The 16,319-nt window shown below is 42.1% G+C and overlaps 1 protein-coding gene across 1 annotated transcript; it reads right to left on the bottom strand.

The window, feature by feature from the left end:
• Nucleotides 1-13,178: 13,178 nt before the first annotated feature.
• On the bottom strand, nucleotides 13,179-15,299 carry LOC121331186 (immediate early response gene 5 protein-like). Its single transcript, XM_041278410.1, has one exon. It carries the CDS (start codon nucleotides 14,916-14,918, stop codon nucleotides 13,965-13,967), a length of 954 nt encoding a protein of 317 aa, XP_041134344.1. The 5' UTR covers nucleotides 14,919-15,299; the 3' UTR covers nucleotides 13,179-13,964.
• Nucleotides 15,300-16,319: the final 1,020 nt, after the last annotated feature.

Genomic DNA, 16,319 nt, shown 5'->3' with positions numbered 1-16,319 from the left:
CACTCAACCCTTCTCTCTCTCTCTCTCTCATGGCTTTCTGTAGCTAGTGCTATTGTGAAACATGAAATAATCTGAAATACTTTCACATCCCCAAAACATGCCTTTTAAAACAGTACAAAACTGTCACTACGGACTGTAGGTCAGCAGGCTGTCAGGTTGCATTGTTGAATACAAGTCTAGGGAGGTTCTGCTGAGATTATATAACTCCCTAGTTTGTCCTCTTCTTGTCATAAAAATATGAGAAGATACATGGCGGGCAGGATGAGCTGAGATAAGAGAATCTTTTCAATCTAGTGACTCAAGACACTACTTTAAAATTTGGGAAACACTTTTGCAGAGATTAAAAAATAACATAAATAATGAGGTTCAAAACATACAGAAGCAAGAAAAGTTTGTACCACTCCAGAGCTAGCTAAACAAAAACTTCAGAAATAGAGGATTTCACATGAAAAACCCAGCTGACACACTGAACATTTTGTCTTGGATGGGAAGTGTCAATAACCCTGTGATTCTGCCTTGTTGGTTCCTAGTGGGGCTCAGTTAAACAGTCCTGTTTATTTACATCCTTCATGTGACACTGCTCTTCTGGATACGCATCTGATGTGTTGGTGCTCCAGGGAAGAAGCGCGATGCCAGGGGCCTCAGGTCAGCCAGGGATAGCCCTGCCATTATGCTGCCCTTTCACTGTCCTGATCACAGGCTGGAATCAAACCAGGGGAGGCTAATGAAGAGCCTGGACCACTTTCCACTACTCCACTGCTCCACTGCTCCCCTATCCTGGCTTTAACCATTAGCACGCTACAGCATTACTGGCAATGGAAATCAGTAGGAAACTATAGCACAGTACAGGAGCTTATTGTCTGTAAAATATCAAAATTGTTCAGGCTGTGGTGCCATTCTTCTAATGGCAGCAATTGTAGCTGCCCTTGTCCTGTCATTGCCCCTCAGTATTGAATAATTGTATTTTCTTTGAAGTACTTCTATCTGTCTGCATTGCCTTTAAGCTCTTGGCTTAGATTAACGTGTGCTGTTTGGACACTGCAGTCCATTGAGGGTGATGTGAAATCGATATAGCTTGTATTTTTAACGTGCTGTTGTTGTTGCTGCTGGCGTTACTAAGCAGCCTCTCTCCCTGGCAACACTGTTGGATGTCACAGGTTTGTTTTGTCACCATAGCAACAGACTCTCTGCATCAAACAGCAAGAGAAAAGCAGGTTTTAAGCCAGAAAGATTTTTTTTTCTTATAAGTAAGATGTACAATTAATTACTTGCTGTGAAAAAAAAGTGACTAAAATAGTAATAACTTACTGTACGAATACAATTGTCTTTGCAGGACCCTGTCAGAATTTCCACCCTGCATGGACATTGAGCAATAGCAATACAAAGGAAGGAGGTTTTTTTTAACCAGGATGTACATTTTTATCTTTTATACTGGTTGCTCATATTCACTGCCAGACCACTTTATTAGGACCTGTCTACCCAACTGGTTTGTGGGGCATGTTCTCCTGGTATACCTTGATTACTCCAGAAGGTCGAACAAATGCAGTTCAATTAAACTTTGTTGCAGATCAAGTCCACTCAACAATGCTGAACTCATTACTCACTGTGTGTGTGAGAGGAGGTGTGCTGCTTGAAGCTCACCACTCACGGGAGAGAAAGAGGATTGAACAACTCAAAAGAAAATCTCAATTACCAACCCTTCTCTCCTGAAGTCTCTGCACCGCCACTGTATTTTTATTAATAGAGCCACACTGACCCTACTTCTAAAAACAAACTCCTTCTAGTCAACCTACAAACTTATGTGAGGCTTTCTCCTGCTGTGATAGCTCAGAGATCAGAGCAGATTAACAGGGTCCTGGATTATTCAAACTCCTGCAGCCTGCTCATTTCAATACTATAACAAGGAGAGTTCTGAAAGCCAGGACTGGGTGCAGCAGGGTGATGGTGGTTTTCTCACCCTCTACTGGGTCTGCTAATGATGTTCTGCTGGGTTTCTATGTATTGAACCAGTCGACTGTGGTCACTTTGAGGATTGTTCTTAGGAGTCAATCTTCTAAATCAGCTGTAAAATAAATTTTTAAATATTAATGCAATAATGTTTTTTTTGTTTTGTTTTGCTTTGTGGTCAATCATATTTTTTTTTTTTTTTTTAACAAAACACATCCAGGTCTGTTAATACAACTACATCTGCTGTTCTCTAGATCTATGTATAGTCCACAAAGCCATGCTGTTGCAGTGGAATGTAGGGCACAGTTACATCTTGACAGACTTTTCTTAATGGGATTGGGATCCAGCGCGGACTAAACACAAGAATTCCTCCTGGCTTCTGAGGATTAATGCTGACTTCAAAGCAGCAGCTCAGGCAGGCGGATGTTTATTTTCAAGCAGGCTCCTACTTGCCTGCCTCCCTCCCTGCCTGACCTCCCTCCCTGCCTGCCTGCCTGCCTGCCTGCCTTCCTGCCTTTCTGACTGCCTACATCTCTTCCTGACCTCACTCCCTGCCTGACCTCCATACCCTGCCTGACCTCCATCCCTGCCTGACTACCTCCACGACTGCCTTCCTCCCTGCCTGACCTCTCTCTCTGCCTGCCTGAGTGACCCTCCCTCCCTGCATGCCTACCAGCCTGCCTACCTACATCCCTGCCTACCTGCCTACCTCCCTGCCTACCTACATCCCTGCATGTCTGCCTCCCTATCTGCCCTCACTGCCTGACCTCTCCCTCCCCTGCCTCCCTGCCTTCCCCCTGCCTAACCTACCTCCCTGCCTGCCTGTCTGTCTGACCTCCCTGCCTGCCTGTCTGAACTCCCTGCCTGCCTGACCTCCCTGCTTGTCTGACCTCCCTGCCTGTCTGTCTGCCTGCCTGCCTGCCTGCCACCTGCCTCCCTGCCTAGTTTATTCTTTTCACTGAATATGGTAATATTTGAGATAGGAGTTCTGTTTTTAATGATCTAAACACTGCTGCTCTTTAACTCTGTATTTGACCAGATGAGGTTTCACACAGGAGTTATATATCATTGGTAATCAGCAGATTACAGTTTTCAAAACTGTACAACGGAGATGCTCTATTAACATTTCTTTAAAATAGGTAATGGGTGATTATGATCTAGATAAGATATCCAGCTACAAATGTTATATTTCTAAATCTGCAACACTAGCCATATATAACTGAAAATGTTTTATTTTAATGTTAAGGTCTCATGCAAATTCTAACTGAGAGTGGTGCTGAATTGTACACTCAGTGTGAAGAGAAGATAGTGGAGGTAGTCATACATGCTTGTCACACTACACATATCTGGAAACATGCTTATCCAGTTGTGATGTTATTGAGGTATCAGATTCTGGGGATACATGGAGGTGTCTATCACATGTTACCATTGCGACTGTCAGAGCAAGCCTGAGCAAGGTATATAATGACCACTAGGACTGTGCTTGGGTTTCACACTGTCAATTTCTTCTGCCATGCAATAGTTCATCAGAGATTTTCCATTGCAATTCTTTAACAAATTCATTATTTTAGGGGCGACTGATGCACACCCCTATATACTGGTCTCTTTCCACGCATTCCACTTTGGTCAAGCTTGCTACGGGCAGCTAGCCTTCCAGTGCTCCAGGTAGTAACAGTAACAGAGGAATTCCACCCCATATTACTCATCGCGTTAAAATGACAATCTGGCCTAAACTGGAATAACAATGACCGTCATCTGCCATTAGTGGCAATAACTGACAGTAAAACAACCATTAGAATTTGCTATCTGATTTCCAACAATAATTTCTGACAGAGAAGCAAAAATAACCAGGGTATACGCTTGAAACAGGGAATTGCGAAATTCTGATATAGGCTAAAATGTTGGCATTTTGGCAGTGCAGCCTGCTCCATATATCACTGTTTTCATGTTGGCTCCACAGTGTTGTGTGGAGAGAGAGCTGTGCTGGGCTGCAGTGTTATTAGGCCTGCGTGCCCTGTCATGTTTCACCTTCTCTCAAGCTCCTGTTTCAGGAAGCCCTTCCCTGTCACGGATCCCACTCTGGCATTTTTCCCAGGCCAAACCCTCCCCCCTCCCTCCTGGCCATTTCCTTTGTAGCCTTCCCTCCCTGCCGGTAGCGCGTTCCCCAGACAAACAAAGGCCCCAGTGTCTGTCTGTGCCTGAGGGGGTCAGCCAGATGAATAGCTGCTACAGAAAAGGCCTTTTTAAAGGGCCAGGACAATTGTGTGTTTGAAGGGTGGGGGTAGAGAAAAGACCCTGAGGGGAACAAAATCAGATTTCCCCTCCCCCACCTTCCCTCAGGTTTGTTTACAGCAATACTACTTGAGGCAGGTCTGTGTACTCTCCCAAAACAAGGATTCTGAGAGAGTGGGGGAGGGGGTACAGGGAGGTTTTCAGTACTAGGAAATGCCTGTAGTGGTATCATTACTGACATTGTGGTTTCGATTTAGTGGTAGTCATTTAGTGCGGTAATCTTTCTGGTTTCCCTTGCTTTTCCTGTGCATTTACATTGCTTTATCACTGTCACCACACTTTGCTATGCCACAGGGTACCACAGTTGGGGTATTTGCAGGGCTGCATTGATATAAGTGAGTTAAAAAGTTAAAAAGATTGTGGTGTTCTCCACTGTCTGTAGGTCACTTTTACATTTTTTTTTTTTTTTTTTTTAATGCAATCTTGTTATGCTTGCACTTAACAAATCGACAGACCAGCTCGAGTGGACCACACTCTGGGGAGGTGTTTCTCCTTTGAGGGCTGATGGTGGAGAAAAGTGTTCCAGTACAGGTGTTGAGAGCACACAACCAAAGTACTGTGTAACTCCAATGGAAAGAATAAGTGAGTGTAGGACGACTGAGACCAATAATACAGCTATCAGTTTAAAGCTTGTTCAGGGCTTGTGAGGAACACAATAAATCATTGACATACAGAATCAACAACTTAGTCTAAAATCTGGAATAACTGAAAAGAAAGATCTTGTTGAAAATGCCACTTATGAGATCAAAATACAACTTGCAGAGAGAGGATAATGAGGGTTTAAAGTAACACACAGTTGGTGGTGCATGTCAAATCAGCATGATAAATACTGTGATGAGAGAGAGAGACGATTCCCAGCCAGCAAAGAGGAACTGCAGTGCAACTCACCAGTACCAGTTTAAACAATACTTCCCTGGTGGGAAGGGTATTTTTAAAAGGTCTTGTCAGTGACTTGAAGAGTAGAAGACATTTCTAAAAGTATTGGGACAGGTGATGCGTGTTTCACCCCACTCAGACCCTCATTTAATTCACATTTTGATACCCCTGAACTGTCAGGTAAAGCAGGCAACTTCCATTCACCATGCACATCTGGTATGTGCAGTTTTGAAAGAAGTACATAGAGTGCATTTGCATCTATCTAGGTTAAAGAAAGCTCTCAGTTTACTTTCAGTTTTTCTGTTACAGTCTCGCTTTCTACATCATTTCACCTTGGCAGTGTCTCTAAGGTCAAAGCATGTCACTGGCTGCAACGCATAGAGGCAGCTGATTGGTTAACAAAATGGCTTTTGGAAATCTATTTCTACTGAAAAATGTGTGAGAATGATGAAATGTTTGCTTTTGGCTCCTCTCCCTCTCTCCCCCTCCCCCCTCCCTGTCTTGCTGGGAGCATTGAATTCTGGGCGACCCACATTTGGACATAAACAGACGGAGTCTAAGCAGATCCAGGATGCAGACGTGTAAATTATAGCAAGAGCTCAATCCTCATGTGAACGGACCACTCTGGAATACCATACTGTAACAAACCCTGCTGCAGCCCTGTCGCGCTGGTTTACATGGACAGAGAAACCTTATTAACCACCAGTCACTTACTGGCTATTTGTTGTTGCTTCAGATAGTCTTGTATTCATGGTGCCTTCCATTCACTTATAGCAGCCCCGTTCCGCACTGCCTGCATGTTGGGGGAGGTGTGGAGAGCAGGCCCCTTGAGCCTGGGAGCCTGGCTAGGATGGAGCAGGAGACAGACAGCACAGTGTCCTGCTTGTTCTTTCAGATGTAAAAATCCACACACACACACACACATGCACACACACACACACACACATAGTGTGTGTTATTGTGGGATGGCTCTGTGAATCCCCCTAACCTGCTGTCATTTGTTGTCAACCTGATGTCATTTAGCTAATTGGCCTGTGTTGGTGAACAGGATGCCACCGTACAACTCCCATCTGATGTCTAAAGGGCTGTCTAATTCAAACTGTAACTGCAGCCTCATCACTACAAACTGCTTCCCTCCCCCATGACAGAGAAGATGGTAAGAACAGTGCCCTGGCTATTGTTCACTTCCAGATATACATATGCACAGTAAATGTAGTTTCCCTGTGCTTTTCCCATTTATACTATTGACCTACATTACTTACAATAGGAGCAAATCAAGATTCTGAAAAGTGGCCTTTCTTGATAGGTGGTCACTGAGTGGCCTTAATACTGTGTGTGGACGGGGAGGCAGGTATTAGGTATGTGTGTGTGTGTGTGTGTATATTTGGGCAGGTATTACTATCAGCGTGCAGACAAAATTTAAGAAAATGTCCCCACAAAGATAGTAACTGCTGAAAAAATTACACCGTGGGGATGTTCACACTTTGTAAGACACCTTTTTAAGAACTAAATATGCCTTAAAAAAAATAAAAATAATTGTAAATAAAAATACAGTGAGAGTCAATGAGAATACAAACCTGTGTGTGTGTGTGTTACATTGTGTATATGTGTGTATGTGTGTGTGTCAGTGTGTGTGTGAGTGTGAGTGTGGGGGATACTGTACCACTAACCCTACCCTGAGGAGGCAGGTCACCAAGTCAATAGGAGGAAGTTGTATTGGAACTAGCCAGGAGCTTCAGATCAGGAGGTTTTTTAGTTTTTTTTGTTTTGTTTTGTGTTTTTTTTTTGTTTTGTTTTTTTTTTTTTTTTTTTACAAAAAAACACAATATTTACAGAAATAGACAAGCAATTATCAAGATAGTGAAATCTTGCTATTAGGACCAAAAGGGGTGGCCTTCCCCTTATAAATGTTTCCCGCAGTAAAGACATATCAAAGTGTTGTAAAGCACAGTGAAAGCAATGGGAGTTTCCTTTACTTCACTATAATGCTGTTAAAGAAGCCAACAACAGCCTGGAACAGTTTCCTGAATATTAAACTGTATCAATCATAAACAAGACTAGAAACCAGGACCTAGTCTCAGAGTGAAAACTGATGCACTGTGCTGAGCCTCTTTATCTCCTTGTCAAACATGTTGGGAAAATGTGCTTTAAACTGTTACGAGGCACTGAGTCATGCTTTAAACAAATCCTGTGGGTCCGCCCAGGGTGAGTGCTGTCTCTAGAGGTCTGTGCTTCATAGTTCAGTGACACAGGAATTTCATAGGAAGAAACTGGTTTTTTTTTGTGTTTCCCTGTGGCCAGATTCCAGTCAGAACTTAATCTCTCTCTCTCTCTCATAGATTTGCTGTATTTTCTTGGTATTCAGTTTCAGTCTTCTCTGACTGGACATTTTAGGGAGCAACACGTTCCCTAAGAAAACAAAAATGTTTGACTTATATTTTGTTAGGGTTTCCCTTTGCTTTGTGTGTTTTTACAAGATGTGCTGATGAGTAAAGCTACAGTGGCTCTCAAAAGTATTCACCCCCCCTTGGACTTTTCCACATTTTATTGTATTACAACATGGAATCAAAGTGGATTTAATTAGGAGTTTTTGCCGCTGATCAACACAAAAAAAAGCCCATAATGTCAAAGTAAAAAATAAAATCTACAAATTGTTTTTAATTACAAATATAAAACAGAAAATAATTGATTACATAAGTATTCACCCCCTTTGCTATGACACACCTAAATAAGCTCTAACCCTAACCCTAACCTGTGTGCAATTAAGGTGTTTCACATGATTTCAGGTAAAATACACCTGTCTGTGGGAGGTTCCACAGTTGGTTAATACATTTCCTAACAAAACCTGCATCATGAAGAGGAAGGAACATTCAAAGCAAATCCGCAATAAGGTTCTTCAAAAGCACCAATCAGAGGTAGGATATAAGAACATTTCCAAGGCATTGAATATCCCCTGGCGCACAGTAAAGTCCATTATTAAGAAATGGAGAGAATATGGCACAACTGTGAATCTGTCTAGAACAGGCCGTCCTCAAAAACTGAGAATCCGGACGAGAAGGGCACTAGTCAGGGAGGCCACCAAGAGGCCTATGGCAACTCTAAACAAGTTATAGTATTTCACGGCTGAGCTGGGAGACACTGTGCATATGGCAACAATAGCCCGGGTGCTTCACAAAACTGGCCTTTATGGGAAAGTGGCAAAAAGAAAGCCATTGTTGAAAAAAACTCACATCAAATCTCAGCTAGAGTTTGCCAGAAGGCATGTGGGAGACTCTGAGACCAAGTGGAAGAAGATTCTATGGTCTGATGAGACCAAAATAGAGCGTTATGGCCTCAACGCTAAGCGTTATGTTTAGCACAATCCTAGCACCGCACATCATCCTGAGAACACCATCCCTACCGTATAGCATGGTGGTGGCAGCATCATCATCATGTTATGGGGATGCTTCTCTGCGTCAGGGCCTGGAAAGCTTGTGAAGATAGAGGGCAAAATGGATGCAGCAAAGTACAGAGAAATCTTGGAGGAAAACCTGCTGAAGTCTGCAAGAGACCTGGGAATTGGGAGAAGATTCATCTTCCAGCAGGACAATGACCCCAAACATACAGCCAAAGCCACACTGGAGTGGCTTAAAAACAAAAAAGGTCAATGTCCTGGAGAATATGTGAAAAGAGTTGAAAATTTCTGTTCACCAAAGGTCCCCATCCAACTTGACGGAGCTTGAGCAATTTTGCAAAGAAGAATGAGCAAAAATTGTAGTGTCCTGATGTGCAAAGCTGGTAGAGACTTATTCAAATAGACTCATGTCTGTAATTGCTGCCAAAGGTGCCTCTACCAAATTTTGACTCAAGAGGGTGAATACGTATGCAATCAATTATTTTCTGTTTTGTATTTGTAATTAATTTAGAACAATTTGCAGATTTTATTTTTCACTTTGACATTATGGACTTTTTGTGTTGATCAGTGGCAAAAACTCCTAATTAAATCCATTTTGATTCCATCTTGTGACACAGTAAAATGTGGAAAAGTCCAAGGGGGGTGAATACTTTTGAGAGCCACTGTACCATGTAGATTGCTGTGAGCCTCTTCTTAAGCATTACAGAGGCCGGGTGCAGAGCTTGAGTAGATAGTCAGGTTTTTTCTTATTTTTGGGAGGGGCCACTGCAGGAATTTACAGTGAAATAATGTCCCTCTTAATGCAGTATTATTATGGACATTGATTTTTGGTTTCTATTTAAAATATGTTAAATCAATGTCCTATTGCGAGTGACTCTGCATATAATACACAATTCACAGCCTACCTCTGTAAAGCACATTATGATGGTGGTCCACTATGAAAGGTGCTATATAAAAATATTATTATTAGTATTCATTTTTAGATACAAAGTGAAAATATATGCCAGTGGCAAAGCAAGGCCTCCCATACTCAGAAATGCAGCTGATAACATGTTATAACAACATTTGGCAAAGTCAAACATCAGAAAATACACCTGAAGCACACAAGCTGGCTCCTCCCAAAGGCAGCTGAAGGGGAACTAAACTAAATAGACATGCTTCACCTGCTGCTGCCAGAGAGCAAGTGTCACCTGCAATACTGCTGCAGCTCAGGGAAGCAAAACACAAACATGAATAGCAGTTGGCAGGAAACACCTATTGAGCTGGTATCTGCAACTTGAGCTAATAAGGTGAACACTTTCATAAATATGTAAAAGTTAGGCATTATTTATATTTAAATGAACCTCAGGTAGCAGTCAAAGACATTTGTTCAAGTAATGGCTCCTGTATGCAGATCACACTTTGGAGCTTTAATAACTCAACTGTGAAGAAACTTGGTTCGAAAGTTACTGAGAATGTACGAAACTGGGGATGTATACAGATACGTTAATGTAGTGACGTTATATGTGAGAGTTGTATGCAACTATTCAGCAGCAACGATGAGAAAGCAGAAGGATCTCGGTAACTTCAAAAGAGGAATAACAGTGGGTGCTATCACCCCTCAATAAAAGAGGCTGCATTGAGCACATGCAGTGTCCCTCAGGACCATAAGCTGTGACAAGCAACAGTGCTGCAGACACCGAGACCACAGGATAACCTTGGACCCTGCTTCACTAACACTGTGCTGGACGCACCTCCAACCCTGGACCCTGCTTCAAACACTGTGCTGGAAGCTATAGCAGCTACCTTTTTACCATTGGTAATGATCTACTATCTTTTTCATGATACTGGTAGACGTAATATTGCTTAGGCAGGTGGCATACCTGAATAAAATCAATCCCCATTATATATAACAAATGAATGCACTTACCCGTCACATCTGATTTCTGACTGTCAGTTTTCTGATACAAAGCCCACCTCTTCAGTGTCACAGCTCGCGTTTAAAAAAAAAAAAAAAAAATGATCTAATTTCTCCAAATTCTCTGATGAAAATGCAGCAACAAATCAAACAAGTTAGGGTAGTGTAACAGTTAATCATTAAACAGTTTTAGATACTGTGACATATTTTTTTCTTTTTTTATCTGTGATCTTTTGTTGCTTTTATGCATTTTCATTTGCAAGTGAACTGTGACATTAGGGCCTTATCGAGCACTATGTTCTGCAACTTGGAATACTAACCGGATACTGTTTGATTTCTGGAAACTTTTTTTTTTTTTAAACTTTTGGTTTTGTTAAATGATATTGCCTTTTACGTTTTACACAGTTCTGTGCATGCATAACATTTACATTTCATTTTGCTGTTAGGTCGTTAATGGTAAATTTTATATACGCTACAATACGTACCAGATTTAAAAGTACAATTACAGTTAACATGTTGTCTCTTTAGTTTTGGCAAGTGATATTTTCAGAATCATATCGTTCTGAATTAACATACTACTTATGTTGAAAATATGGTACTGTACCAACAAAACCAGTACATCTAAATGGAAGCCTACTTATTTTAAAACACAGTCCTTTCAGATATGTATTTTTGACATTGTATCTTTTTTGTGTTCCCTGAAAAACGGTCAAGGATTGGAACGGGCCAAAATGAAATAATCAGATATGCGTCACGCACGTTTAACCGCCACTGAAGTTAAAATTTTATAGGTTCGGATAAGAGTGCTTACTATTTGTCTATTGCTGCTGTATCTAAATGAGGTCATTATGTTGAGGAGTTAACCTCTAGTTGACTCTGGTAAGCAAACAGAGGAAATGACCAAGACAATACCCTTTACACTTTGCATCTTTAACCAGGGCAGGGAGGGGGAGCAGTGGCTGGTGACAGGGTCACTGTGCTTTAACCAGGGCAGGGAAGGGGAGCAGGGGGAGGTGTTACTTTGCTTCAGTGGCTGGTGACAGGGTCACTGTGCTACTCCTCATTTTATTATCAACAGCCTGTGTGACCTGCTGCCTTATAGGAACTCTACAGCAAGACACACAGTCTCCAGCCACACAGCTGTTTGAAGACAGTTCAGGATGTATGAGCTGTTTCTTTATGTCAAACTCCAGCCTTGATAAGTACATCTTTTCTACCCTTCTGGTGATTTGACCAAAACAACCTGGATTGTTGGTAGAACTTTATTTTTTCAGGTAATAAAGACTTTGCTGATGGTGTGTTGTATTTTGAGTCACCCTTCTGCCGTTTTATTCATGTATACAACATGACTGGATAGTAGAACTGTTTTATTTATTTTTACACAAATTAGAAGAAGAAAATGAACACCAATCTAGCACTTGTCTTCTTTACTTATCATGTGTTAAGCAGGTACCAGAATGCACGGATGATTTCCATTGAAACACACTCCCTACATCTAAATTCATCTGCCTAAAAAGTTTATAGTACTTGAGAAACTATATTTTTTAAGTCTTGGTTATTTCCCCAGCATTGCTTTTTAAAAATACTGAGTGCTTTAGTTTCGAACCTGAGATGGTCTATCAGAAAAAAAAAAAAAAAACTACATACTGATTTTGGACACACAAACCACATTGCAGTATAACAAAACAAGCAGTACTAATGTTAATTACTAATGAGTTGCGAGTCCTAAACAGTTAGTTAAATCAGAATGTTAACAGAAGCTTTAAGCAGGACTGGAAGGGTAAGGCAGTTTAACTCACAGAGGGCACTGCATTTCAGAATGGGACAGGGCGAGTGAAGCTTGCAGGTTTAAGAGTTTAATACAGTGACGTCATGCAGACGAATCCTGCACCATAATATACCAATTGGGGGAGGGCCGGGGACTCTTTATCTATCCCACCTAACAGAAACCGTAACCCGGGGAACACAAGACAGACAAACAACAATTCTGCCTGGCTTTCCCAACGGCTATTAAATAATTCACTGGCCTCTATCTCCTCTTGAGCTAATCAAAACACGTTTGCCTGAAGAGAAAAGCACCGTGGTCGTGCCGTCATCTCTCTACTGCGTCTGACATGCGAAGACACAAGATACTGGCCGCAATCACATGAAACATTCATCAGCCTGCCGAAAGCGCAAGAGCGCTACACTGACTGGTTTTGCGAGGGATTTTCTTTTGAATCAAACAATCGCCTCTTTGCGGTTATGTACATATTAGAGAAGTTTTGAATAATACGTGCTGTAAATTTGGAACACTGGCTGTATGTGTACTATGCTTTTTCTCAATTTTAACAAATATTGCGTGAGAAACTATATTTTGTTGTTCTTCATCAGACTGGACAAAACGATAATGTATGCATTGAATAAACCGTAATACAAAAATATAAACGTTCGTCTAGTGACTTGTTTAAATAACCTAAATGCATAGGTATTATTATTGTTGTTTATATATTACATTCACCACCACGCATGTTGGAAGTATACCCACCCTCCCTTACCTTTTTTTGAAAATTAATTGTGGGTCTGGCTTTAAAAGGATTACATAGCTCCGCATTCATTTTGACCTTTGCTCTCCCAGACTAAAGCAGAAACATTTGGCACTCAAAAGGACTGTCCCAAGAGACAATATGACCCCTCCCCACAGTATGTTCCTTTCAGCCTCCCAACCGCCTCACATTGTACCCCGTCGCTTTTGTTTCAATTGGAACAGAAAAACGAGACCAGGAAGCAATATTTCACTTTCAAAAACGTTGTTTTATTACGTGTGTGACAGATATGCGTAGCAATGTCATCATTAAGCGCAAAATACAGAACTGTAGGAAAAAAACGTGTACAAAGTCAAACAAGTCTTTACAAAAGACACATTTCTATATAAACCGGTATATACAGTTCAACTCGGCCAAGTCCCGGAACTCACAAGAAGCCGTCTGCAGCCGAGGTCAATACCAGCACCGACTCTGCTCAGGAGCACACAAGGTGAATAGTTTGTATTGGTAAATACTGCTCACCGCTTAAACTTGTTGATATACCAAATTACCAAGGGCTGGCTTTCTCCCCCTACTTTGGACAGGTTTATATGATCTTGTTTACTAAACACAATGGTTCCCTTAGGCTTATGCAACATGTTTTTCCATAAACGAGGCAAATGCGTTTTTTTAAAAACATAATTCAAAGCTATTTAACAGAGGCCCTCTAAATTGTATCCTTGTATAAAATTGCTTCAGGTTTTAAAATCACGTTTCCCTCATTCCCGCTGTGTAAAAAGCACACACATAACACTTCTCAGAATCCCCTGCTAAACATGCCCTTCACACCGCGGCACGTCCCCAGGCTTGTAGCTCTCCAATGCTTAACCAAGTTACATTTCCCGTCTGTACGGGAAACCCCCTTTTGGTCCTCTCTCCACGTGGTTCGTCAAGCATTCTGGGGGGAGGGGTGCGTTTAGGAGGGGGAGGGAGGCCAGGCATACCCGATACCTTCAACGGTGCGTTTACACCAATTCATTAAAACACGTGTCCATTAAAAAGCCACGATCGCTGTAGTCCAGGGGTTGAGGTTTTTTAGAACTTGATCGCAGCATATCTGCCCCGCACCGGAGTCTCTATCACTGTCCCCCGCCTCTGCTTCTGCCTGCGTATTGTCTTTGCTCAAGAGTCCCGAGAAACTGGAGCCAAAGATGGTAATTAAGCTGGAGACGTTCGTGGTGTCCATTTCCTCCTCGCCTGAGGGCGCTGAGGACGGAGCCCGCTTTGGTTTTTTAACCGGAGACTCTGGCGGGACTGCTTTCTCGCTGCTTCTCCTCTTTCTATTACAGGAAGCCACCAGGTGATTATCTAATTGTGTTTCTGCCACTGAGTCATCGTCAACAAATCCGTCTGCATCTGCTTCCCCGCAACCGCCCTCGTCTTGCGGTGGTTTCGCTTCTTTAACCTTCTTTGGCCCGATCCGATTATCGGGCACTAGGTGCTTGGCTATAACAGCAGTTGGACCGGAGGCCGGAGACGAGGCGGCTCCTTTCAGTTCTGAGGGCTGACGTCGCCTGCAGTCAGAGATCTTGTCTTTGCAGTCTGTGTGGTCTGCCTCCACATCCTCTGTCTGTGCTGCGGCGTGGCTTTCCGTGAAACTTTCAACATCGATGGTCATCTCCGGCGGCGTGTTCTCCGCAGGTAGCCCGGGTTCGCTGGCGGTAGTTGCTGCAGGATCAGCAGGGGTTGTGGCCGTGTACCCCACGCGTTCAGAGGTGCTCTTTGCCTGGTTAGAGTCCATGACTTCCTCATGCTGGCCCCAGTGCTGCTGCGCGTTGAGGCACACACTCTGGTAGTAATCATTGAGGTACACCTGCCGGGCGCTCCGGAGAACGAGGGAGACGAGAAGGTTCTTGTGGAGCTTGATCCCCCCTCTCTGGACTCTCGAATTGTAGATTTTCCCCAACGAGATACTCATAATCCGGTGAGCCTCCACTTTAAACTCCATTTTCTTATTTTTGTCTTTAGTAGCTTTTGTTTAAAACTTTAAAAGTTAACCCAGAACAGAGTACTCACTGTACCCACTGGATTTCAGCACGTTTTTACGATCTACAAGTGTAAAATCCAAGCTATTTTTTGTAAGAAATCCCGAAGTTTTAAGTTTTCAAAAGTCTTTGGTCCTGTTAACACATTTCCGCATGCGGAATCACAACCTGGTTCTTTTTTTAAAAAAAAAATACAATAAACTGCTTAATTAATGCCAAATCTTATGCGTGTTGACTGTTAAACAACGACAACGACTAGCGTCAACATTAACGTATTTTTTTTTATAAACAAATTTCGTACACTCAACCTTATTCACGAGCTGTCCCGATGAAATGAGGCTGTAACTATATTTAGTACGTTTATATACCCCAGCGTGACCAACAAGACATCCAATAAAAGACCAGACGTTAAATTACAAACGCTTCAAATCCCGCCCACCAAGTCGGGATTGACCAATGGAAGTCCGGGTAGGAAACAAGCTTACATTTAAACAGTAACGTAGGTGACTGGCTTAAAGCGGCGATACGTTTATAACTAGGCGCTAAAATAAAACCACAATTGAACCGATTTGAAATATATTTTTAAACGCAGCATAGTAGTTTATATCATCTTTTCTTTATTACATACAAACACAATTAGAAAAATATACCAACAACTGAACATACTATTAAAATATATACATAAACAAAAGTGCCAGTAGCCTACGTTCTTTGATCAGTGTTTTTCCGCACGCACTTCGTGTCTTTATTTTCCACATTTTGCATGCATTCATGAAGGGCAACGACGCGCACATGTGTGTAATACTATTTAAAAATATTGCGCTGTTATATTGGCGTTGTTTCAACCCAAAATCAATCTGGAGTGAAAACCCAGACCTCAAGCATATGTTTACCCTTTTAAGAGTAGTATTATTTTGGTGTCTGGCTCTTGGGCTGATGTCATGGTTTGTCGGTGTCAGGCAGTCACATGATGCTTCTATGCAAATTAGACCCAGATCGCGGTGTCTGGTGTGTGTTGATGAATGTAGCTCTAAGGGTGGGAGTAGTTTAGGGGTTTTTTTTCTTTTTTTTTTTTGTTTTACACTAAAATTTGAGGGGGGTGGAACGACATTAAAAAACACTTAACTGAGGACTATTAAGCACAACGTAGAAATGACTAACCTAAAATAACCCCGAGGCAGAGAGGCGTGGACTGCAAACGTGTTAGGGAGTAGGAACAGTACATAGAAATGTTTGATTAATAAAATAAAAACACGTCGTGGAGGTGAGAACAGGGGTTACATTGACAGAACTGGTTGCGTTCAATGGGTTCTATCCTGGGAAACCGTTAACTTACACAGGGAAGCAAGTCGCAGCTACGTGTC

This window comes from Polyodon spathula, chromosome 18 (assembly GCF_017654505.1).
Source record: "Polyodon spathula isolate WHYD16114869_AA chromosome 18, ASM1765450v1, whole genome shotgun sequence".
Classification (NCBI taxonomy): Eukaryota; Metazoa; Chordata; class Actinopteri; order Acipenseriformes; family Polyodontidae; genus Polyodon; species Polyodon spathula.
The sequence above is the reverse complement of the archived record's forward strand: the minus strand, read 5'-3'. Positions and strand labels throughout refer to the sequence as shown.

Bases quoted from the DNA above. Each gene is read 5' to 3' on its own strand.
- LOC121331186 (XM_041278410.1), bottom strand. From the start codon at position 14,918: ATGGAGTTTAAAGTGGAGGCTCACCGGATTATGAGTATCTCGTTGGGG.